At 39.5% G+C, this 27348-nt stretch overlaps 1 protein-coding gene across 1 annotated transcript in view; it reads left to right on the top strand.

The window, feature by feature from the left end:
• LOC135478068 (DOMON domain-containing protein FRRS1L-like) overlaps positions 1 to 26594 on the top strand; it is a 116930-nt gene extending 90336 nt beyond the window's left edge. Inside the window, exons 3-6 of the mRNA XM_064758333.1 lie at positions 11678 to 11726; positions 12631 to 12769; positions 25052 to 25295; positions 26122 to 26594. Of these exons, the coding sequence (XP_064614403.1) occupies positions 11678 to 11726; positions 12631 to 12769; positions 25052 to 25295; positions 26122 to 26297 (608 nt within the window). The 3' untranslated portion in view covers positions 26298 to 26594. The remainder of the gene's footprint in view (positions 1 to 11677; positions 11727 to 12630; positions 12770 to 25051; positions 25296 to 26121) is intronic.
• The last annotated feature ends 754 nt before the right edge of the window (positions 26595 to 27348 follow it).

The raw sequence follows: 27348 nt of genomic DNA, 5'->3' as shown, positions 1-27348 counted from the left end.
AGAGTCAAAGGGTGAAGGAAACTGAGGATACTATAGTAAGGCCTGCTGTAATTCTAAATGCGCACTCTTTCCAAACTTTAGCTGCACTAAACCTTACGTGGGTGAACAACTGGTCACCAGATAATCAGACTGTTGTTAGGAACAGTGGAGTGTTAATGGTGGTTAAAAAAAATCGAACGGCAACAGGGACGTGAATGCTTAAAAGAAAACAGGCCGGCGAAAGTTGACAAATTAGCGACCAAACCACTCACAGTCACTTACTTGGCCCAACCACTTTATCAACTAAAGAACGTTAGCGACTGGCAGCAATTGGACAAAAAACCACGACGGACTCTGTAATTGGGTGCGTCAGTCAAAGGGGTCCACGAAGAGGAATGACTTAGCGTGAGGCCGCATGACTGACCAGATTTGGAAAGTTCCAAGGCTCACATGACGCCGCAATCAATAGACAATGCATAGACAGTTCTTCAGTACAAGAAATACACCAGAATATCAGTGCATTCAATCCATGTCCGAACATATTGGAAGGAGAAGGAAACATTTTTTGCGTCTATTATTCAGGCGTGTATTAACTTATTTCCTGGATTTTTCTTTTTGGTTTCGTGGCTTGGCAACCCGATATCTCATCCAAGAAGCTACTCTGTGTTTGATTTGTGTATCTACGAAGACAAAAAATATCTTTTAGAAATCTCCCAAACCTGGTTGGGTCCATGAATTCACATAGGTCACGCGTCACAGCGCGTGTTATAACAATCGTACTCGTGGGCCCATCTCGTGCTAGTTATATGTCCTAGGGCGTTGGGCACTTGGGGCATAAACACGGAAGGCCTGGAGCTAACAGGACTGTAGGGGTGAGGTGTTGTGCCGGAGACGTCAAACTTTAGTGATACATTTACACTTGTGCAGCATATAAGATAAACTAAGAGCAGCGACGTCGCCACGATATGGCTAGATTTAATCAAGAAATTTCAGTCAGAGCAACCTGGTCGAACATAAATACCATCCTCTTGGGAAGGAATATGTAACACTTTCTGTATATTGTCATATACTTTATAATATAACATTAGCATTCAAATAAAATACCCTTCTAATAAACACAATTCAACCAGACTTGTTTTGTTTGTTACATTACTCTTAATCTCCCAACCCAACCAGCTATTTCAGTCGCTGTAGAAAAAGCCAAAAGAAATGAGTTTGTCAATGATGATTAACACAGTGAGCGACTAGGATACTGCAATTCGTTCTCCTCAAACCACACCGCAACAGACCGGATAGCACAGTTGGTAGAGCGTCCGCTTTGGGAGCGGTAGATCCAGGATCACTCCTAGTCGAGTCACACCTAAGAATTTAAAAGAGGAATTTGTAACTTCCTCGCTTGGTGTTCAGCATGAAAGGGATAATGCAACGACTGGTTGACCAGTATCAGTATAAAGGCTTGGGCGGGCAGGCTTACTTGCCTTCTGTGAATCGTCTCAGTGAAGGAGCACTAGATAAAAGAGCGGATAAAAGCAGATCATAGTATTTATGTGTGTAGATGACTAAGGCAGTCAACTCCTAGTCAAACCTTAATTTTAGCTGTAATTACCTCTACCTAAGTTTGTCTTTGAAAATGTTAACGTCCCATCTAACAACCTGGACCATTAACATTATAATATGGGCATTTCACTTAACGAATGGCCAGAGTGCTTGACGCGACACAGCATGTCTATTCGGCTATCTCGCCTTTACTTGTCTTTCGTACACGTAGCTCCACGTCATAGCTATTTTTGTGTGTTTCACAGTTCTGGTTTGTACTGATCTAAACATTACATGGCTTGTTTTTGTAGTATATGCATGTACGATTTATTCTCGTAACCACTCACATTTTGGAGTTTGGAGGCATGCTGCTTACGCAATGCAAAACTGGAAATTTCATCAAAATGTCGCTATGAATTGTAAATTCGTGGTTGTGTACATCTCATGAAACTTTTGTAGTCATTCACCACTGAGTCCTTGTTTCTATCACAGTCTCATCGGAAAGCCATGATAGTAACACCGGGCTCTCCTTTGTCTCAATACAATTATAATTGTCCATCCCTCACCCTTTCCCCTAAGCCCGACCTACCCTCCCCATCTATGCTGCTCCCCTACCCCCACCCCCAACCTACCACCACCCCTACCCCCGACCCACCCCCTCCCACTTCGAGTTCACACGGTGCGATTTGTCGAATTCGATAAATCATATGATTTACTGGATTGGCGTTTTACTTGGAATATTTCACTTACAATTCTTATGAATAAGCCAATTGCCCTACCTATGTTTTCATTAGACTAGTCGAATTCGATGTGTAGATACAACAAGCCACACTGTTTGAGTGATGCCAACTCTCATAGTAAAGGAAACAGACTTTCAGACATCTCCATATGGAGAACTTTTGCCAATTTGTGTAGACCAAATCTCTCCTGATCCACTACAATGATCAACATGAAATAAATCAACTTTGATATAAACAGTATCACATGAATGCAATTACTTACCTTGTAATTGTAAAATCTCTAGTCACCACACAGTCACTCTCTCAACAATTAACGATCAAAAAGCCACCATTCTACCAAGTCTACCATTAAACTCGTTCTAGAAAGGAACACGAGTAGTTGAGAAAATGATGCTTAAATGACATCAATAAAGTAAAAACAAAATAAATCGTGTAATATTAACAGATTCTCAGACTGTAAAACTTTCGATGATGAAGATAGCATCACCCGTTAACATTCACCTTGGAATTTTAATGACTCGTGAACTACAGAACTATTTCCTATGTATTCGCTAAAGACTCGATTTCTCTATTCTTAGTGATAAATGATCGACAACATAATTTGGAAATTAAAACTTATCTTTCAAAGTCGCCCAGTGTTTTTTTAAAGTGTAGCTTTTGTCAAAATGCAGCTGCATGGCTGGCATTTTCCGCTCGAGTTTTTACGTACGCAAACGTGTTTGTATCATTAATTTAACATGACATGACTGTCATGCATTTATGAATTCCTTTTTTAAGCTTAACAGCAATGATAAGACTGAAAGAAAGGCCTAGTCAAATATGTGAATGGTGTGAACACGTTTAAAAACAGTGCGGAGTGATTCACATTAGGGTGTGCTTCCTAAAACTTCAAACAATGCATGCTCTACGCACAGTATTATATGCACTGCCATTGAACTTGCTAAAACAGGTAGCTCAAGACGTATCCAATAACATACACAATTTTAATGTTCCACCTCACCTTGTACGTCTGTGTCAAGACATATCGTATTTTCGATTGTATCCCCCTGTAACTACAATTGAAACTCAACACCATCGACTCTTTCTGAAGATGAAGTATTTAGACAGTGGCCTTGATTTAATTAACCTACCACGCATCTTTAATGAACCGGATGCTCGTAGTGCTGAACCTAATTATTTTAATATCCAAGAGCCACATTGCATATCCTATGAGTATACAAAGCCTATCGCTTCCAAAGTTTTCAATTATTCCCAGGCCATCAAGGAGTTCGATTTGGCGACGTATACTTCTGGCGGCTATAACTGTGATTGTGAATCCTCAGTTTTTACCTACGACAAATGTAAACATGTCCTGGCTGGTGACCTTAATATTAGTAAGAATCATGATCTAAGGAATCTCTTTGTGAGGGATCCTAAGTGTAGAGAAAAGAGAAGTGTCAACATTCGATCAAAACAAAAAAATAACATCTCGGCACTTGAGGAGTATGTTAAAAAATGGTCAAAACGGGAGAAAGTGGATTCTTCGGTACTTAACGATTGGCTTGATATTGTCAAAAAGAAGGTTAGTTTAACTATACACCGTCTAGACATTGATGTTCTACCTAAAGATAAACAGGTTCTGAAGGATCCCACTGTGCAAGAAACACTCCCTGACCTTCATAGTAAATTTGTCATCACTGTAGCAGACAAGGCTCCTAATAATGTCGTCTTTATTTGTTTTAAGAATTATTATTATCAAATTCTTGTTCAAGAGCTATGTGCATCTACAACGACATCCACGTATTCTGCTACTACATGTACTCTGGAGGAACTATTTAACAAAAAAAAAACCTTTCTTAAGGAAAGGCGCATAAATATACCTACCCGTCATACAGAAATACCACAACTTTACTGGATTCCTAAAATGCGTAAGTCCCCATACAAGGCTCGATTTATTGCAGGTTCAAGAAGCTGTACCACCAAACTTTTGTCAACCCTACTTACGAGAGCGTTACAAGAAGTATAGTCATTTTGGAATAAGTATTGTTGTGCCATAACAAAAAATTCAGGTGTCAACTGCTTGTGGATTCTTAACAACTCCAAACGTCTTACAGAATAACTTGATGCCCATATGCATATACTGTACAAAGACGTATCCACATGGGATTTCTCTACTCTCTATACCACGATTCCTCACAAAGATCTTACTGAAAGAATATCGTCGTTAATTGTCTCGGTATTTACTAAAACAGGTCACCTTTACATTAACGTCAGAAGCAATAAGGCTTTCTTTAGTTCTACTGTTTATAAAGGTTGCCACTCATGGGATGTTACATTATTTATTGAATTTCTTGAATTTCTCATTAATAACATCTATGTGAAATTCGGAGATACCATTTACCAACAGTGCATAGGTATTCCAATGGGTACTATATGTGCGCCTCTTTTGGCAGACCTATACCTGTTTTCATATGAAAACGACTATCTGCAGAAATTACTTAAAAGTAATATCTTTAAAGCGCGATCCTTTTCATTTACCAAGCGGTATCTATTGGCGTTAAATAACCCCCATATTGCTGAAGCGGTGAAGGAAATCTATCCGCCTTCATTGGATTTAAAGGAGACAACAGATAGTCCTGATGGTACATCTTATTTGGATCTATATTTGTACAAAGACGAACAAGGTCTCCTTTCAGGCCGCCTTTACGACAAAAGGGATAATTTCTATTTTGATATTGTAAATTATCCTTATTTAGATAGCAATATACCAAACTGTCCTGCATATGGCGTATACATATCTCGCCTTGTATCATTTGTCAGATCTCGCGTTAATTGTGATGATTTTAATCTGCGTCACAAGTTGCTAGTTCAAAAATGAGTTTGTCAAGGATACTCCATCAAACGCCTTCATTCTAAGTTTCTCAAATTTTACAATGAGTATAACACTCTCGTTGGCAGGTATGGACAGAGCGTTCAGAATCTCTGGCGATCTGCATTTTGATCAACCACATAGACGGCGCTGTTATCCCTATGTACATATCTATCACGTACATGATATTTACCAACATAGATGGCGCTGGTTGCCCAGTGTAACCGTCTATCGTGTATGTCATGTGTAACATCATAGAGGGCGCCTCTTGTAGCATGAGATCTTTACATATTAACGGGAAAGACGTAATCGTCCGTTACTTTTGAATCACAATCTGATCTGTTAGGGTCTGTAACGCTTGTCATTTTCAAACTGTATCTAATACCGCTTAACCTGGGGCTAGGGGCCGTAAAGGTAGCCATGGTCATTACATCGGCATGATGCCTTTATGAACAGTTGGAATTTAAGATCGACTGAGGTACTTCTTTAATTATTTTACCTGAAACTCATTCATGGACTAGGAATTTGAACTTATGGATATGGAATTCATGCCTGCAATATTCATTGTCCGCCCGGCATCATTGAAAACTGATGACCGCTTCTCTCTTGTGTGTTACCGGCTTTATTTCTTATTTGTATAATTTCTTCCATACCTTTGTCTTTGGGAGTTAGTGTTAAACGTTGTTTTGGAAATGGATTTTGCGATTATCGACTTGGAACACCTTTTACGGACTATAAATGATATATGAATGTCGGACTTGACGCTTATATTGTTAGATTATATATGGCAGTATAGGGAAATTGCTTGAGGTGATGGTCGTGGTCGTTTTGCTGGAATAGTTGCAATGGATGTGTAAGTTGTTTTTGACAAGTGTAGATAGTTTATTTGGCTGTCGTGGCAGTTTTTTTAATAAAATAGCGTTAACAGATTAGGATTCAAAGAATTTTTTACGGTGGCCTTTCAATCGCTAACTGTTGAGAGAGTGGCTATGTGGTGGCTGGAGGTTTTACAACTACAATGTTGGAAATTGCATCCAAATGACACTTTATCAACCTAAGTTGATACTTTGCATGTTTATAGTGGACAGCCTCTTTCATTTTTCTGTTTGAGACACCTTTCAAAATGGGAGTGCTGGAAAATGAAATGGGAAATGACTATGAACTTAATATCTGGTTACAGAGTATCAGGTCTCAAATCTCCGCTAACGGCTAGGATGGCTAATCAGCCTTCACGGTGTAACCGTACCGTGTACCAGGGTTTATCTAGGTTGACATGTGTTCCTTAGTCTTTTCTCCGCCAAGTCTTATAAATAACGTGTCTTATAAATAACGTGTTTTAATAAAACGTGCCGTATTATATACTGACTTAAGCTGGTCAATTGGCTGAAATATTGGTAGTTGTGTCGCTAAAGGACAGCTAGTTAGTCAACCGTCTTGTTTGTCTTACGTACGTGGCTCAAATGCCACGAGCTGACCAAAACAGGTCTGACAGCTCTAGATAATGCAGTCTGTGGCATCAACTACCCAATGAACCACAGAGACGCTCTCGATGTCGCCTGTTGACAAAGATCAAGCCTTGAATTACCAAGTAAGAAATTGGCCTTAATTACTCCAAGATTAGGCCCAATTTTGTATTAACGATTTGGTGTAAATCCTATGTATTTTTACTTGTGCAATCAAAGCAATCGGAAACTGTCTCCGAAAATACATGCAGAGTTAAAATACAAAATGGATGGTTTCCGCACCTCCGTCCCTACTGCTACTCACGCTCTCGATGTCACATATTGCCAACAAGCAACCAAACTCGCATTTCAGCATCATTATTTTATTTATCGATGTTTTTTTTAGATGATTGGGGTTTAAAATCCTACTCAGAAATTTGGTTGTCACAGAACGGTGGTCTGAACATACAGTTTTTTGTAAACCAATATATAACATTTATTTGAATTGCCCTGTTGGGCTTTTATGAATCAGCCAAGCATCAGTTAACCTGAAAAAAAGAATAAATGAATTATTAGTGCTTTATGCCATATAAACAAGATTGCAGCAATATCATGGTAAAATCTCTGTCGGTTCTACGTCGAGATATCAGCTCAGAGATACATACAATCCGTTTTGTTTCTGTCGGACTTCTTTCCGATGTCAGCCGATAAGGTCAGTTGATCACATGCCAGGAATTATCGACCGTGTTGTCGTCAAATTACTGGGTTCCGCCATGTTAGTAATACAATGTGCTCTCTGCAAATCGCATTCGTCTTTCTTCACCGATATATCGTTCACTTTTGTTCCACCTGCTATCCTAAAGCACTTACGCAGCGTGGAATTTTTGGAGCGACTTTTAGAAATGCAACCGCACTTTTGTAGCAAACATTCATTCACGTTTCGTAACTGTGTGTGAGATCTATCTTAGTCTCGTCTATAGTTCTTTCGAGAATTTGATTGACGTTGACACACGTTTATCAAGTATTCGTTTCATGTGGTACGTGGTTCGTCCTAGTTAGGTTAGACTTCATCGGATCAAACGTAAATAGCATCACCTGGCACATGTAATTATGTTTACGATGAAATATCAATTCTCACATTTCATCAACTCACTTTTTTGTCCAACCCGGGAATAAAGCCAAGACTGATTATAAATCACTGGCTCTGTTCTACTTGTGCTTTCTTTTTTCTTTGATTAAAGATAAAATTGTGCAATGGCCTCAGGGAATCCCATGAAGCCGCCCCTAAACATGCACAAGTGTTTTACGACACGCGATTTCAGCTCACAGATTACGTTGCTGCTTAATGTAAAAATAACAACTAATTGCTTCTAGTTTCATGGCCAATTTCTTTACCAAAAAGATTCCACAAATTCTCATTACGTCAACTGCTTTACGGTGAATTTCCAGTCTACGAAGCAAAGCTGTGACCTCACAGCATCGTACACTGCTCTGAGCCGTGTGGTAATATTCACAAAGAATCACGCAGAAAACTGATCACTTCTGTGTGTCAGTATTTACGTCGGTGTCGCATATTTCATTGTCGCCCGGTAATACGCGGCAGTGAAACTGCCTCAGGGTACTTTGTGACAATGGGGACTCCGTGACCTAGTGGTTAGTGTGCCAGCGCCGCACAATAAACCGGGAGCCTCTCACCATTGCGGTAGCTATGAGTTCAAGAGCAGCTCGTGGGTGGGGAGGGGGTCTGGCAGTAACCTACAGATGTTGGCGAGGTTACATCTGACGGGTCTCCTTCGGAAAATGGGTACGGCGTAAAACACTAATCAAACAAAACAAATCAATAAAGACTTTGTGACAGCTTTGCGACTGAGCTGCGGCTGCTCAATATACTGTAAGGTTGCGAACCACACAGCTCCGTGTCAAAACCGCACTCTACTAGGTTTTAAACTGTGTGGCACTTTGGTTTGGCTTTTCTGCTCACAGCCTGGCGTGCAGTACCATGCGATGAAAATGTGAAGGCGTACCCCTTTGTACATTTTGTACATGTACTTCGTGGTCTTTAGTAAATGTAAATGATTTCAAGTTTTTAGTCAACGAAAATGGACCTGATATTACGTGTACATTTGTTTACGTTGTAAGATAGGGGAATGACTCACTCCCTAATGACACGAGACGCAGTGAAATGAAGCGTTTTGATCTGACTGGTAATGTAGCACATTTGCACATAGGTGTCACATTTCATTACAACATACAGACACACCTGTTTGACTGTTAGTGTTTACCCCACAGTCAAAAAACCATTCTGCTTTAAATACAACAGATATCAGTCTCGTGGATAAAAGAAACCGGGCTGGCTAGAGTAACGCACCGGCATTTTACAAGTTTCTGACGAAGATTGCTTTTGTTTATCATATTTAAGTTAGGCAAGTCATTGTCAATGAATTCCATGTAAGATGGCCTGAGCATGTTGCCAATGAGGACACCTCCCTCCCCTGCTTTCTCTCTCCCTCTCTGGCGTGAATCCAAAAAATGATGTCCTGTGACTAAGAGGTAACCATTAAACTGATGCCAAATTATTTATTTATTTATTTATTTATTTATTTATTTGGCGTTTTACGTCGTACTCAAGAATATTTCACTTATATGACGGCGGCCAGCACTGTGGTGGGAGGAAAACCCACGACCATACGCAGGTTCCTGTAGACCTTCCTACGTACGGCCGGAGAGGAAGCCAGCATGAGCTGGACTTTAACTCGCCAAAATCAGGTGAAAGTGCGTGAAAACTTAACTTGCAAATATCATTTTTTCTTTCATGAGAATAGGGTATTTGAAAGTGTGATTTTATGGTAGGCATTTGGGACCCTTTTTGATGTATACTGTCTTTGCATAATAAATAATGTTTGAAATAAAGATGCAATGCATGTCTAATCAGTAAATTTGTTGTTTATACCCGAACACATCCACTTAGTCTGAATTATGATAATATTCGTGAATATATTGAAAATTAAAATCCAGTTTGCGCACATCTGTTAGCTGAAAATACCAAATTTTAATGCAGATATATTTACTAAAATGTGTTAAATCGTCATTTATAACATTATTACACAGAAACACAATATACAAGAGGTGGTCCCAAGTACCTACGATACGAAAATTTTTTTTTTAACCTGAAATTTCCGTCCTAAATTGACTACTCGCTCAGAATTTTTCTCGCCATGATGTATGTAAGCTTTGGCCGAATGTAAGCTGGCTAAATAGTCACTTATACGACGGCGGCCAGCATTATGATGGGAGAAAACCGGGCAAGGCCCGCGGGAAACTCACGATCATCTCCAGGTGTCTGGAAGACGTTCTCACGTACGACTGGTAAGGACACCAACATGAGATATACTTGAACTGACGCAGTTAACGTTGATGAGAGGCTCCTGGGTCATTGTGCTCCGCTATCAGGCTGATGAAAAAAGAAATGACAAATAAGTAGTGTTGAAATGCTTGAGCGAGTATACATATACACGTGCTTCATGATGTAATTGCTGACCACTATTGCTAACCACTATTGCTGAACACTGTTGCTGACCACTATTGCTAACCACTATTGATGTCCACTATTGCTCACCATTATTGCTGACCACTATTGCTGACAACTATTGCTGACTACTATTGCTAACCATCAATGTTGACCACTATTTCTGACCTCTATTAATGACCACTATTGCTGACCACTACTGCTGACCACTATTGCTGACCACTATTAATGACCACTATTGCTGACCACTACTAATGACCAATATTACTGACCATTATTGCTGTTCACTTTCTATTGAAGTTTTGTCTGTATCTTTCCTCTCCACATTCCGGTTTCCCACAGTGTATACTTCAACGGACACATTCCCAAACTCCTCGCAATTGGGGAGCAGTCCACATTATTGGGGAATTCAACTTCTTAATGACTTTGATTTGTTAACGTAAGAAGTTATTGCTGATCTATGAGTAATTGTGATTAATGTCGTAAAGAATAGGTGTTTTAATGGGCTATTCCCAAGGTGTACGGACTTTCACCACAAACTAATTTACACAAACGCCAACCCGCAATGAACAACCGTAAAAAGTTGCTTACAGCGTTATTGCTTCCCAAGGTAACACGTAAGCTCCCGATTATTTAGCAATCAAACCTCACAAACTTTTAAAATAAGTTTATTTTCGTTCTACAGGATTATACATGTATACACTTTCCGTCTATGTCACAGATTCTAATACAGGGAATTGGCTACAACTAATTACTGTCATTACTGTTATTATTACCGCAACACTTGTTGCTGGCGGTACGTTAAGTATGAGGAGATAAGTATGAGTTCAATCCCGTGCGTCTTGGGCACAGTATTTGTAGAGTAACCCGCTCTTGCTGTCCGTGAAGACCTAGGTGAGGATGTATGTGTTAAACGGCGTAGGACCGTTGGGGCAAAATTAAGCCCGTGGAATACGACTTGTCATCATACCATACAAATATGTTGTGGGTGCCTGCTCGAATTTGTATTTAGATACTTTATTATACACAGGTCATTCGGTTTTACGTTAGGGATACCGTTACAAAGTCTGTACGTCAGTATCATGTCAGTGGTTGCTGGTTTATCGGATTTCCCCCAACTATCAAACCGACAACCAGTGTATGAGTGAAAATACTTGAGTATGGCGTTTAACAGCAAACAATCAAGTAGTCAGTCAATCAGTTTATTCGTCTCTAAATTTTATTCAATAATGCCGCCACTCTGCCTGGAAAGTCGCCTGTTTGAAGACTTTAGCGAAGTACAGATGGTCGTGTTCGTTGGTGTGTAACAAGCAAGGCGAGTTCTCACGTTCAATAATGCGATAATGTATCGTGATAGAAAAGGAGTATTGGAAGTAAAACACATGGCACCTATTGAAACGATGGAGACCCTAAATTTTGTCGTTAAAGAGGGTGTAAAAATGTTGTTTTGTTGTTTCAGTCCACCTAAATTCCGTTTTTTTTTTGTCCGAAATCGTCCACTTTACGTCTTTCTAATCACTTTTGGTCAGGAATATTTTGTCAGTAATGAAAGAGAAAATCGTCGTCTTTTGAAACTGTTCATTTATTGATTTTATTTCTGTTTCAGGGTTTCACATTAATGTGTCTTCATGTGGCGTGGACAAAAACTGTGTACGGTAAGGTTTCTATCGCTCAACCAGTTAAAATATATACCACAGGCTGTCGAATAATCCAACGTCAGTACTTCAAGAGACGAAGCCAAGCGCTACAGGCAAATGTGATATTTTAATGTGGTAAAAAACGAGTGTTATCCAACTTAGGCATACGTTCTTGAATGTGAGATAAAATCTTACAGCAGTCCACAGTGCACAGTAAACCATTGTTAACGTACTAACACGTTCTTTATTTTGTTGATTTGCTTAGATGAAGTATTTTTTGAACATAAAACGGGACGTCCTCATAAAGGCAAAAAGCGAAGAAGAGCTTTAAATGTTGTAAATGGAAAGTGCACTTCATTCTTGAGCCAAAAGAATTTCGTTGTTTCTGGTGTATTATTTACTTTTTTAATTGGTGCTTCATGCCGTGCTCAAGAATATTTTCACTTTTAAAAGCGCCCAGCAAAATTGTAAGAGGAAACAGCACAGAGCCTGGGTGAATCCCACGATAATTCATAGCTTGGGGGAAGACCTGAAAGTCAAGAATTCACAAAAACGTGGTTATTGCAACCACGTTAGGTGACATTAGATGTGTACACATATATTGTATGTTCTTGTGTCAAGGCGAGTCGCTGTCGGCATTGAAATATCATGTGAAGACATCAGACATAACCCTTCACCCAGTCACATTATACTGACACCGGGCTAACCCGTTCTATTTTCTCGCTCTAACCCAGTAAGTGCCATTTGTATAGTCTTCAGTATGACCCGCACCGGGTTTGTTCCCGGGGTCTTCCGATTTCGAGGCAGACGCTCTAACCATTAGGCCACCAAAGCGGCCGAGATCACATTAGTGGACGTTTTGTTATTATTTTACAACTGGTCCAGCCTTCTTTTATGCCAGACCACTTTACCTTTCCCACAGGTTTGGTAGCCCTAATTGTGGTCACAGAGAATGTACCTACATGTTCACTTTCCGGGTGATCGGTGACACAGTAGAGTTAGAGCTCAGCGCCAAAACGCAGGGCTGGGTCGCCATAGGCTTCTCATCGGACAAGAAAATGGTAAGTTTTTGGTAAACATGTCCTATTGATCTCTGTCTACCGGTTTAGCCTAGTAAATTCAAACGCGCATGCTCACTATTAACGCCTTTGTACTATTATAATGACGCACGTGCATTGTACAGCTCAGTCAATGAGCGCCCACTGTGGATAGAATATTAGCGCACATTATCTACAACATCAAGGTCCGATGTGGAGATAATCGCATAAAAATAAAGCATCGGAAAAGAGGGCCATTAAAACTGTCTCTGGGAATAAGTTCACTTTTTCGATTTTATTCTCGCTCAATTAAATGAAGTCAGATGTTATTGTCGGCTTTATCGACCATACTGCCAGAGGCAAGGCACTATTGTGTATCTTTTTTCAGTATATCGGCTTACAGGCAAACTTGTTGTTGACGAAAACATTATTTAATGGAAAAGAAATCATAAAAATGGCGCAAATATCATATGAAAGAGCGTGAACAGCTATTTGCAAATGGGGTTTTAGAAATTATTTTCGATTTTTTCTTCCTTTCAAGATAAAAGGTGCTTTGAAATACATTTGTATGGTGGGTATTTGGGACCACTTCTTGGTATTTATGATCTTTGTATAATAATGTTCTAAAAATGATATGATGCCTGTCTATTGGCTACTTTTCAAATGGATTTTTCCATTTGTAAGACTACAATTACAATAAATATTTCAAATTCTTTTATCCGACAACTGCATGTCTTTTATGCTTTCTCCACCTTTAAGCAATATTTCTCTCCTGAGTAATAAGATGTGTTCCACTTTTGGCTATGCTTCGAGTTGAATAGCGTCTTATGATCTGAGAGTTTCTAAACCCCAGCTATATGGGTTATAAAGACCATTGCAGAAATTTGCGTGCGTGAAAAACTCTTTTCAAAGTATAAGAATTGTTACACAGTCTTTTCCTGTCTAACTCATGAGAATGCACGACTTTTCATTTATTAGTTTTCTTTTACTTTAAGTCGGCATTTTTGACAAGTGTGGAATTTTTTTTTAAAACCCTTAAGTCAAAAACTACTTAAGATTTAAACAATTTTGCTTAAGAAAAAAGAAAAAAAACCTTAAAAGTGTCGTTAAACCATTAACTTGACACCTGAATTCACAAAAAGAAGAGAATAAAATGAAAGGTTAATACACAATTCCACAGATTCGTAGAGCTCATGTATTGCCAAGTGTCCAACGATTGGCTGTCAACACCATAGATATAAGCTATACTGAAAAGACATTAAATATTATTCATGTTTTAAAATCTCCGTGTGATTCCAACGATGAACGCTGTGAACGAAACGTGCTCTTTTTCTTAGCAGTGAGGGTGTAATTGCCGTCAATTGCCTAGTGTATAGGGCAAGATGACTCGATAAATATAAAAGTCACTCGGTATAATACCAAGGTAGCTAATGGGCATACCGATGTGGCATATGTGTAAATAGGGAGTAGATACATATGTCATATCTGCCGTCACATATGTCAGACTTTATGTTTACATAAGGGTGGTCAACGCGATGTATAGCTAAAGTTTCACACTATGTCATTTTTTCTAACAAACATATTTGCCGTACGAGAGTACACCAAGGAATCGAGTTACAGCGCCGTATACAAGAGCAATGTCATCTTATTCTGGATTCATCGACAAACATCAATATCTTCTCCATGGTATAAAGCTGTCTATGGGAAAGCTTTTAGCTAAAAAGCTCCATTTTAAGACAAACGTCAACCTTTTATCACCTTGAGGGAAAACGTACAGTCAGACATTCGCTATTATCGTAAACTACAGCATATAGAGTTCTCTGAAGAAGGCAACTGTGTGAGTGGGTGGTGGGACACGGGGATAGGGTCAGGAAACCGCACGCTGTTGCAATGTACTTATGCAAAGAACAATCGGATTCTTTTTTGGCAATGACTAAATTTTACGTAAAGATGTTTATTTCTTTGATTGGTGTTTTACACCGTACTCAAGAATATTTCACTTATATGACGGCGGCCAGCACTGTGGTGGGAGGAAAACCCACGACCATACGCAGGTTCCTGTAGACCTTCCTACGTATGGCCGGAGAGGAAGCCAGCATGAGCTGGACTTGAACTCGCCAAAATCAGGTGAAAGTGCGTGAAAACTTAACTTGCAAATATCATTTTTTCTTTCATGAGAATAGGGTATTTGAAAGTGTGATTTTATGGTAGGCATTTGGGACCCTTTTTGATGTATACTGTCTTTGCATAATAAATAATGTTTGAAATAAAGATGCAATGCATGTCTAATCAGTAAATTTGTTGTTTATACCCGAACACATCCATTTAGTCTGAATTATGATAATATTCATGAATATATTGAAAATTAAAACCCAGTGTGGGCACATCCGTTAGCTGAAAATACCAAATTTTAATGCAGATATATTTACTAAAATGTGTTAAATCGTCATTTATAACATTATTACACAGAAACACAATATACAAGAGGTGGTCCCAAGTACCTACCATAGGAAAATTTTTTTTAAGTATTTCCGTCCTAAATTGATGAGTCCGGTGAAAACCACGACCATCCGCGGGTTGCTGGCAAACCTTCCCACGTACTACGTCCAAATAAGAAAAAAGCCTTCTTGACTCAGACGGTTTAAGCATGGGCTCGCTGCGATTGTCAGGCCCTTGAATTTTGATGCTTGAATCCAGTTCTCGCCTTTTTTGCTGCGAAACTAAAGGCAATAGGTTTACGAGTTAGCTGGTTGGTGGCTTTGTCCTTGGAATTCATTGTACCTCACCCATAAGTTGATATGACGGCGGACTGCATTATGGTGGGAGGAAGCCGACAGAGCCCGAGGGAAACAAAACACCATCTGTAGATTGTTGACAGACAAAGAAAAAATCACAGCTTACACATTAGGTAACTTAATCAATACACGTGAATGTTCAAGGTGCCTTATTGGCGAATTTTCGTACCATGTTTCCTTTAGATTAAAACAACAACATATGTGCAGTAAAAGGTCTTTAAGCTCATTATTGTTGTAACTTGTGCTTGAAAATTAGAGCTATATGTGGGGTAAAATCACGTGCGAATCGTTACTGCTATTGACAACGAATATCACTGTTAAAGGTTTATTGATAAAGGACAGACTTGTTAAACCGTGGATGCGGATTGTGTTCGGAATGCTAACCCTTCCAGGAACTAAATTACACAAGACCAACCCAAAAAGAACTCCACAGCTAACAATCACAATATACCCCACTCGTTAATACGAAGTTTTTGCAAGTCCCTTTTCATCAATGAAAAAAGGCTTTTTCATTTGAAAATTGTACACAGCCATGCTTGTTAATCCTCTTCGATGTTCAAGTCGAATACTGGCATGAACACTAAAAGTTGACGTAGGATATATCCTTCAGCAAGCTACAACTTTTTTAACGGAGTCTTAATATTTCCACACAGATGGCTCCTCTTTTTACATTGCGATGTAATGCACTTTAACATGCTTTATATGGATATTTGACTCGACGCACAGAAACGGAAGCGGAAAAATCATAGGTTTCATGTGATTTCTTTTGTGAATTTGATTCGCCAAACTCAGAATTGCTCACATATACAGCAGCGGTCTTTTAACGTGAGTGGAAAAATCGAGTCGAGTGCCGGGCGTAAACCACCGACCCTTGGAGAGTTACTGACGAACTACCACGGGCCGATAGAGAACATTGGAATACATTCACATGTCAGATTTGACTACTTATTTATTTATTTATCTATCTATTTATTTATTTGATTGGTTTTTACACCGTATTAATATTTCACTTACACGACGGCAACCAGCATTATGGTGGGAGGAAACCGGACAGAACCCGGCCACGTACGGCCGGAGAAGAAGCCAGGATGAACTGGACTTGAACTCACAGCAATTCCATAGTTGGGACATAATAGATCTGATGCATATAGAATATCTTAATATCAGTATGGTATCATGCTCTGTAGGATGGCCTGTGCTTGCAGTCCAGCTTCCGTCGAAGTAAAGTCCCAGTTTTGAAGGGCTTTAGTACAGATTATATAAAAGTCTTTTTCCCCTTTTATATAAAATCTAATGGACATTCGATGTACTTGTACGTCGCTTTGTTCCCTTATGTAACATGCTCCGTGTATTAAAAACATTAAAAGAATGCTTTCTGACTTTCTGTCTTTCTGACTTTCTGTTAACGTTAAGCTTAATTACGTCCTGCATAGAAAGCTCTTTATAGGGACACTCCATTCACGATATGAACCACTGGCAGTAAGCTCCGTTTGGAAATATCTGTAAATGAAGTATTCACACGTCTGTTCTCTAGGGATAAGAACGGATCATCTTTCGTTTTTTCTTCTATCCATCTCATTAACGCAAGTAAAACACGAGTCAGACTGCAAGAAGTCTCTTCCGCCATAAAGGTCTGTGTAGGCATCAACAATATACGACTCAGACTGCGGAAAGTTTATTGCCCCTAAAGGCGCTTATGGGCATCAGTAAAACATGACCCAGCCTGCAAGAAGTATCTTCCATACAGGCATCAACAAAACATGACCCAGACTCCAAGAAGTTTCTTCCTCATAAAGACCCATGTAGGCATTAACAAAACATGACCCAGACAGCAAGAAGTTTCTTCCTCATAAAGACCCACGTAGGCATCAACAAAACATAACCCAGGCTGCAAGAAGTTTCTTCCTCATAAAGACCCATATAGGCATCAACAAAACATGACCCAGACTGCAAGAAGTTTCTTCCTCATAAAGACCCATGTAGGCATCAACAAAACATGACCCAGACTGCAAGAAGTTTCCTCATGAAGACCTATGCAGGCATCAACAAAACATGACCCAAACTGCAAGAAGTTTCTTCCTCATAAAGACCCATGTAGGCATCAACAAAACATGACCCAAACTGCAAGAAGTTTCTTCCTCATAAAGACCCATGTAGGCATCAACAAAACATGACCCAGACTGCAAGAAGTTTCTTCCTCATAAAGACCCAAATAGGCATCAACAAAACATGACCCAGACTGCAAGAAGTTTCTTCCTCATAAATACCCATGTAGGCATCAACAAAACATGACCCAGACTGCAAGAAGTTTCTTCCTCATAAAGACCCATATAGCCATCAACAAAACATGACCCAGACTGCAAGAAGTTTCTTCCTCATAAAGACCCATGTAGGCATCAACAAAACATGACCCAGCCTGCAAGAAGTTTCTTCCTCATAAAGACCCATATAGGCATCAACAAAACATTACCCAGACTGCAAGAAGTTTCTTCCTCATAAAGACCCATGTAGGCATCAACAAAACATGACTGCAAGAAGTTTCTTCCTCATGAAGGCCTATGCAGGCATCAACAAAACATGACCCAGACTGCAAGAAGTTTCTTCCTCATAAAGACCTATGCAAGAAGTTTCTTCCTCATAAAGACCCATGTAGGCATCAACAAAACATGACCCAGACTGCAAGAAGTTTCTTCCTCATGAAGACCTATGCAGGCATCAACAAAATGTGACCCAGACTGCAAGAAGTTTCTTCCTCATAAAGGCCCATGTAGGCATCAACAAAACATGACCCAAACTGCAAGAAGTTTCTTCCTCATAAAGACCCATATAGGCATCAACAAAACATGACCCAGCCTGCAAGAAGTTTCTTCCTCATAAATACCCATGTAGGCATCAACAAAACATGACTGCAAGAAGTTTCTTCCTCATGAAGGCCTATGCAGGCATCAACAAAACAGGACCCAGACTGCAAGAAGTTTCTTTCTCATAAAGACCCATGTAGGCATCAACAAAACATGACTGCAAGAAGTTTCTTCCTCATGAAGGCCTATGCAGGCATCAACAAAACATGACCCAGACTGCAAGAAGTTTCTTCCTCATAAAGACCTATGCAAGGAGTTTCTTCCTCATAAAGACCCATGTAGGCATCAACAAAACATGACCCAGACTGCAAGAAGTTTCTTCCTCATAAAGACCCATATAGGCATCAACAAAACGTGACCCAAACTGCAAGAAGTTTCTTCCTCATAAAGACCCATGTAGGCATCAACAAAACATGACCCAAACTGCAAGAAGTTTCTTCCTCATAAAGACCCATATAGGCATCAACAAAACATGACCCAGACTGCAAGAAGTTTCCTCATGAAGACCTATGCAGGCATCAACAAAACATGACCCAAACTGCAAGAAGTTTCTTTCTCATAAAGACCCATGTAGGCATCAACAAAACATGACCCAGACTGCAAGAAGTTTCTTCCTCATAAAGACCCATATAGGCATCAACAAAACATGACCCAGACTGCAAGAAGTTTCCTCATGAAGACCTATGCAGGCATCAACAAAACATGACCCAAACTGCAAGAAGTTTCTTTCTCATAAAGACCCATATAGGCATCAACAAAACATGACCCAAACTGCAAGAAGTTTCTTCCTCATAAAGACCCATGTAGGCATCAACAAAACATGACCCAGACTGCAAGAAGTTTCCTCATGAAGACCTATGCAGGCATCGACAAAACATGACCCAAACTGCAAGAAGTTTCTTTCTCATAAAGACCCATGTAGGCATCAACAAAACATGACCCAGACTGCAAGAAGTTTCTTCCTCATAAAGACCCATATAGGCATCAACAAAACATGACCCAGACTGCAAGAAGTTTCCTCATGAAGACCTATGCAGGCATCAACAAAACATGACCCAAACTGCAAGAAGTTTCTTTCTCATAAAGACCCATATAGGCATCAACAAAACATGACCCAAACTGCAAGAAGTTTCTTCCTCATAAAGACCCATGTAGGCATCAACAAAACATGACCCAGACTGCAAGAAGTTTCTTCTTCATGAAGACCTATGCAGGCATCAACAAAACATGACCCAAACTGCAAGAAGTTTCTTCCTCATAAAGACCCATGTAGGCATCAACAAAACATTACCCAGACTGCAAGAAGTTTCTTCCTCATAAAGATCCATATAAGCATCAACAAAACATGACCCAGACTGCAAGAAGTTTCTTCCTCATAAAGACCCATATAGGCATCAACAAAACATGACCCAAACTGCAAGAAGTTTCTTCCTCATAAAGACCCATGTAGGCATCAACAAAACATGACCCAGACTGCAAGAAGTTTCTTCCTCATAAAGACCCATATAGGCATCAACAAAACATGACCCAGACTGCAAGAAGTTTCTTCCTCATAAAGACCCATATAGGCATCAACAAAACATGACCCAGCCTGCAAGAAGTTTCTTCCTCATGAAGACCTATGCAGGCATCAACAAAACATGACCCAGACTGCAAGAAGTTTCTTCCTCATAAAGACCCATATAGGCATCAACAAAACATGACCCAAACTGCAAGAAGTATCTTCCATACAGGCATCAACAAAACATGACCCAAACTGCAAGAAGTTTCTTCCTCATAAAGACCCATATAGGCATCAACAAAACATGACCCAGACAGCAAGAAGTTTCTTCCTCATAAAGACCCATATAGGCATCAACAAAACATGACCCAGACTGCAAGAAGTTTCTTCCTCATAAACGCCCATGTAGGCATCAACAAAACATGAATTAAACTGCAGGAAGTTTCTTCCTCATAAAGGCCCGTGTAGGCATCAGCAAAACACGATCCAAAATGCGATACAACCCAGCTCAACTGGTTGCGCTGAATTGGTCCCTGTCGCTGGCACCCGTACAACTTTAATACCATTAAAGATGGGCTCACGCATAACGATTTTGTCTCCAATTGTCTGTCAAGCTAGTTGTAAACGATTGTATCGTTGCGTGTGAGCAACAAAATCGAATGTAACGCGTCGAATACGACGAGCTCCAGGTTGAGTTGGATGAATCAGGGCGTGTTCTAAGTTTAGTTGGAAACAAAATAGCCTTGACCAATCAGAATGTATTAACTATGAGTCACGCGATGTTTATGTTGACATCTGCCTGGCTGACTGACAACAAACATAAAAGACCCAATGGTTAACTTCATAAGTGAATACGAAACAAATCACCGGAATACGTGGGACATACATTCCAGAGCCAACATGGACGAGAATTTGAGAATAGCGTCGCTCAAGTCCCTGTGTTAAATACTCGGACTGCAGGTTCCTGGTGAGTAACAGTACTGATAATGAATTTAAACATGCCGCCAATCGAATTATTCCTCAGTGTAGCTCAGCCGCTCTGTACTTTGCTGGAATTAATCATGATCAGCGATCCATGTTTATAATAGACCTGATAGACCTAATGTAATGTTTGTTGAAATGTTTTTTTTTTTTTTTTGGGGGGGGGGGTGTTTTTTTGGCCGTTTCGGCGAACAAATATTTACCGCAACTCTCAACTCAATTGGATTTTGTGCAAAATTTGTTATAGCATCGTTTTCTCATTCGTTTTTTCCTACATGAATCCAGTAAAGCAGTAAGATGAAAAATACAACTTACTATGCACAACATACGGCAGAGAGCTGAGCTGTGTGAGCTAAGCCACTTCACAAAAAGTGGCGCTCCAGTGGATGATGTATGTTTCCAAATGTAAATACTTCCAACAACGGGATTTTCTCAGGCCACACTGTACCCAAAGAAAAGGCAAAAGCAACATGGTAAGCTCAGCACAATTTTCATTTTATTGGAAAAAAAATGAAAGTGTGGCATGACTCACAGCATTGTACATTTTGCAAACAAGACTATACAGTTTGTATTTCGGCGTCTGTTAAGCTTGAGTTGATTTCTTTCTCGATGGGAGAAAACCTAACCTTCGTTCAAACACTTACTCCTGTTTTAAACTAATTATTTCATCACGAATCTCACATGTCAATAAAGACAGAATAGGGCAGCCATCAACTTATGCTAGCAGTTAGTTGTTTTAAAACATTTACATACATCATACATTTATTTTGATATGAAATAATTACCAAATAGTTCTCAAAAACTTACGGAAAACCACCTTTGCATGACGCAAGCCTACCGATACACAGGTTTAAAAGTAGTCCCCCTTGCCTCCACCTTCCATTTTCCCGTAACTAATTATAATAAGTAGTATAATGTTGACAGAAAGTGCTCCAGACAAATACCATATCCATAGCAGAAGAAAGCTGATAAGAACAAAAATATCCAATCTACTTAAATAGTGATTTATTTTGCCATACTCGAAGTTCTGGGCTACTTTAAACCGCTCATCCTCTGATAAGAAAGAACCGAACAACAAAAATCCAACCTGGCAGAAAAGATATTTTTTTCAATTTTGATTCGTGCATTAGATGCGTTGATTTGATGATAGCTTTTTAACCTCTGCTCTGTATAAACACTATGTTATCATAGTAAGACCTTTATATGACTGCATACTTAATAGCTCAATATACATATTTTATATTCCAGGAGTCTAGTATGGATATGTTATCTACAGAGGTCCTCCCATTTAACAAAAATCTGGAAGCGCTGGACATAGATACTCTACTGTTAAGTGGCAAGCTGATAGCATACTTGAAGTCGAAGTAGAAGATCCGCTAATCTTGGATAGAAATAAGACCCCGGTTGGGAATGTAACCGATGACACACCAAAGAAGAAAGTCAATCGTAGTACCAGTGAAAAAGCAATTAATTTTATGTCTGCAATTAGTTCATCAATTCAAAACCGGGAACTCCGTCAGACAAATCCATTTTCGGCTTTTGGTAGGTATGTTGCCTCAGAAATGACTGAAATGGATTCAAGTAATGCCAAACTAGCAAAAAAAAACAGAAATACTTGATGTATGAATAAAATACAGTGACTGACTTTGGCAATATTATTTTATTTACTTCAGTTTGGATTTACCTTTAAACCTTCAAATTTGTTAAGATAATCCAGCAAACAACAAAACCAGCTAATTGGTTATTTACATCCATTTCTGACGCAACATACTGACCTCTCTAAAATATAAACCCTAATTAATATATTTCACCTTCAACCTAGCCTCGATTGGCTGGTCATGGATTTTTCCTGGGCTGTGCCCGTCTTTCCCCCACCATAATCCTGGCCGCCGTTGTATAAGTTAAATATTTTTGGGTACAGCGTAAAACACCATGTGATAAATAAATCCACCTAGCCTCACTTTATAGCGAAGAAGATACATACCAAGTATTTTTCGAAAATAAGAATTCAATTTTATCCAGTTCTACATACATCCGGCGAGAAATAAAACCTCAGGTAATTTATCTAAATTGGTATTCAAGACCTTCATGTGAAAACCTGAATGCTGTAGTTATGTATAATATATGTGGTATGCATAAATATATACCGTGAGGTGAATGGGTTGAAGAGCGTTGTAGATGACTCGACATGTATCATAAACAATAGTGTGTGTGAGCATTTTCAAACTTGTTTAGCATATATGGATTTCCTTTCATTACTTCCGGTTTCTACTTTATTGGATTAATTAAATATACCCCATTGTAACTGGCGTATAAATGTTGGTTATGACTCCTTATTAATTTATTTATCGGTAATACTAAAACTGATTTAATAATTTAACATGTACAGATTTCATCCAGTGTGTTATATGTAAATATAGTTAAACTAATATATGAGGTGTAAGTATACATGGTAACATGTTTTCTTGTTCATAGCTTATGTGTATACTATAGCTGTACAAGCTGATCTATGTTAACGAAGTTCTTTTGTGAAACTTCATTAATTTTATGTTTCCATATTGTATATGTATTATAAATCTTCCAATTCTAAAGCACAGTTTACCCTCTATATTGATATCATTTACTTCTTAAAACGGAAATACATTCAGCATTACGAATGGTGCATTGAACAATAGCTTTACAGCCTGCACTAAACTGGCCTGGAATAATTTCACAGCGTTATTACATTGTACCATTGAAATTTCTTCATTGTAATTGGAGCTTTGAAGAAATATTAATAAAACAGAAAGAGCTCAGACAATGTTCTGCTGGATTTTGTTTTGGATTTTGATTTTAGATTTTTCAGCTCATCATGTAATATTGTAGTATTATCAATAAATGAAACTGCCCTGTGAGTTGCTTTTGTGACTCTGGTGATATATGCTGTGGCAAGTTTAGTATATCCTAATATAGCATACCTTTCGCAAGGTATCTGAGAGTGATTGCAAGTCGATGTACGGGTGGAATGCTTTCTGTCATCCTGGTGTTCTGCTTCCAGATCTTATTCCCCGAAAGGCTCAGCAGGTTCTCAAAAGCATCATGCTCCATTCTCATTAATCTTTGAATGCTGACGGATCTGCGGATCTCTTTGAAAAGGCAAAACTACGCCCCAAGGTTGGATCGTTTGGCAGTACACCCAGTTTCGCTTTCGTTTTCTTTTTGACAAAACAACGGTAGCCGCTGCTCTTGACAAGAGGGTCGAGCTCAATTTCGTCATCGCTGCTGTCAGTACCATTTGACGCCATTTTGTCCGCGTTCTTCAGATAGGCGAGGCAACCATAGAAAGGATTTGACTAATCGGAAGTAATATCGTTGTGTCTGCGCGGAAACAAATTCGAAAGGTAATTGGATGGTTTCCATCAAACTACATCAGACCAAGAATCGGACGCAAAAATCGACGTACAGGACTGAGACAAAAACTAGAGCAGCGACGCCAGTGTGATATCTGGCAAGTGATCACACGTTGCTGGTGAAAAACGGCCTCTTGTCAGTTAACCTCAGTTAGGGTTTTATTCTAACTGTTCATGTAAATGCATAAATTGTCGCACATTTTACGCTCCCTAGAGCCATAAAAAATATGCAGTGCTGTTAATTGCAATTTATTACACGTGACTGCTCTAGATATACACAAAATGATGTGTTGTCATCACATATATCATACAATCACCTAGAATAAAAAAAAAACAAAGGGACCAGATCATGGGATGCTTAGTTCACCAGCAGAATCCTGGTTTATTCAGGAATACAACAGATTTAAGACTTACAACACAGAGAGAAAAAATAGAGCAGCGATCTAACTGACCAGAATACCCTGCAATGACTGAAGTACCACGCCAGTTCTCTGTGCCGATCATTTCGCATAAACGAGCGGTTTAGTCGGGTTGAGTTGTGAGGAAGGACCCAGAATGACCTTCTAAAAGGGGCTATACTGAAGATTTTGACAAAAAAAAATCCATATTCACTTTTTGAATTTTTCTGTAGTTGACAAGAATATTTCAAATTATTGTTTTTCATTAAATATCAAGCTGTTGGTGGTATATGACTCATGCAGTATAATTACTACTGATTACATCATCCGTTACTTTTACAACAAAAAATGTGATAACTCTTTTGCCATCGTTACCCACAGGGAGCTGATGACGTCATAGCTTGTGTCCGCAGTGTTGTTCCGTCCAAAATCCGTGCCTTGTTTCTTATCAATCCCTACTCCCACGAGAAACCGCACGAGAAGGACATTCCCGTGAACCTGACGGCGGCGGAGTACAAAGATGGCTACCTGTCCTGTAGAACCCGGCGAGCCGTGTCGATTGACGGCGCAATGGACTTAACCAACGACTGGTTCCATCTTTACGCTTGGGGAAGCGTCGGAGCTAGTAAGTTTAAATTAAACTCTTTCATCTGAAAAGTCGTCCTATACGGAATGCGGTTATAGATGTTCGGGTGTCAGATGTCTGCATAATTTTCCCTCTGTTATATTGGTATCTATAGTACATTGAACAATACCAAACATAGCACAACAACAATAATGTGTCCTGTGTTTTTTTAAAGCACGGTACCTTACTTTATTCGTTTACCCACGAAATAACTAGGGCTGTGTAAAATTAGGAACAAAGGTCCTGTGATGTACAGATATGCATATTTTCTGACAAATATCAAATCAATAAAACAAAGACTTCTTCATCGTTTGGGTGGGGAAAGGGGTTCTTGCTGCCTCAGATATTTAAAGCGCACGCTGGCTGCGATCACCAGGTCCTTTACTAGTGAGGTGGCGTTTTCGAATCCAAATCTTGCTGTTTCGTTCCCGGTTATAGGCCAGACAGCCTTGACATCAGTAAGAAATGCCTGGCTGTCGCGTTGATCATGGGCGGATCAATCGCTCCTGATTATTTGACATGTATCCAAGAAGCTAAAGCACCAGTTTGAGACAGATGAAATGTTCATTGCTCGAGGCGAAACGTCTCACATTTAGTCATAACATAAGTAATATCTCTTTAAATATTGAATCATTTCCTCATATAAAACCTGTATGCGTGTATCCGAATGATTTGCCCAATAGCCTGCAATTTGGTAGTATTGAAACTTGAAAACTTTTTTCTCTGACGAATTTCCATAATAAGCATTTACCCTTTTATTAATGTAACATTTTCATTTATCTGTCTTACGTTTAAACATTTTGACCTACTTTTATTCTGTTTCCAGGCGGCTTAATGATGAGACATGACCTTGAGAAGCCACCAACATCAACACAATCTTACAGCATAATCAGAAAAAACGTGAACGTAGTTCGGCAGTTGGTAAGCGGGGCTGAGCAAAGGTATATTGGCTGTGTATCACTGGTAGCGTTTGTACTCATACACGCTCTAGCGGTGAACTAAGGGCTTGGTGCGTACGGGTTGAAGCGGTTTGCGTTCCTTGTAGAAAAATCTGCGGATAGTGAGTGCGGAGGTGGATCATGTCTGCTGACATCGGGGCGGAGTTTTACGACAGTGGTAAACTTACAGGCACCGATGAGGTTACAAGACTTTTTTTTCTCTCTTTTTGGTACAGCATTTATATGTCTGAGAAATGTTATATGTGCGGCAAACCTGGCGTGGCTTCAAATGTTAACGTTTTGGTTGTGTTCTGTTGAGTCGGCAAATATGGATTATCTGTAGCTTCGTGTAATTGAAATGACGTTGTTGTTGCTAGACATGTTCTTTGAATGCTTTTATGAAGATGATGCTGTTTTCTTTGGTGGTGGGTGGTGGGGTGGTGGATACGGGGGGAGGGGTGGGGGTGGGGGAAATTGATGAACAAGAAGAGAGGAAACATTCCGTACGCGAATCTTCCCAGGGTCAAGTTTTTATTTGTTAAGGTCTTAACATGTTTTCATGTTGTGTGGAGTACTGGAGGCACCACTAAGATTGCCCATGCTTTTGCCGTTTAACAAGGCTAAAATTGTAACAAGTGATGCTCAAGTAATAGTAAATGTCTCTAAGTACTTAACAAGTTGGTGAGATGGCGACTCGCTGACGGCGCTATTGTAACAGACGTTGTACAGACAACATGGTAAAGATTTATCCAGGCACATACATCAGCCAACGTCGTTGTGCTTTTTTTTTGTTCGAAGGGAGGTAACTATGACAACGAAGTATTATCTCTCATATTGTCAGCAGGATGTGAGTGTCACAGTACAGAATACTTTACTTCACAGCGTGATTACTCACAGAGAGAAACCTGTTCCTTTACAGTCGAGTCTTTCAAACTGGCATTGGTATATAATCAACCTATTTGTATTTGTCAATGTGTTATGAGTTTTTAAGACAGATTCTTGGCTCTCTCTTCCCCCCACAACAGAGTGGTTCTATTTCAGAACATAGTGGTTTTATCTCCAGAACACGACCGTTTTAACTCCAGAACTTAGTGGATTTCACTCCACAAAACAGT

The sequence above is a fragment of the Liolophura sinensis genome, chromosome 11, assembly GCF_032854445.1.
Source record: "Liolophura sinensis isolate JHLJ2023 chromosome 11, CUHK_Ljap_v2, whole genome shotgun sequence".
Classification (NCBI taxonomy): domain Eukaryota; kingdom Metazoa; phylum Mollusca; class Polyplacophora; order Chitonida; family Chitonidae; genus Liolophura; species Liolophura sinensis.
Note: the sequence above shows the minus strand (reverse complement) of the source record. Positions and strands in the feature narration are given on the sequence as shown.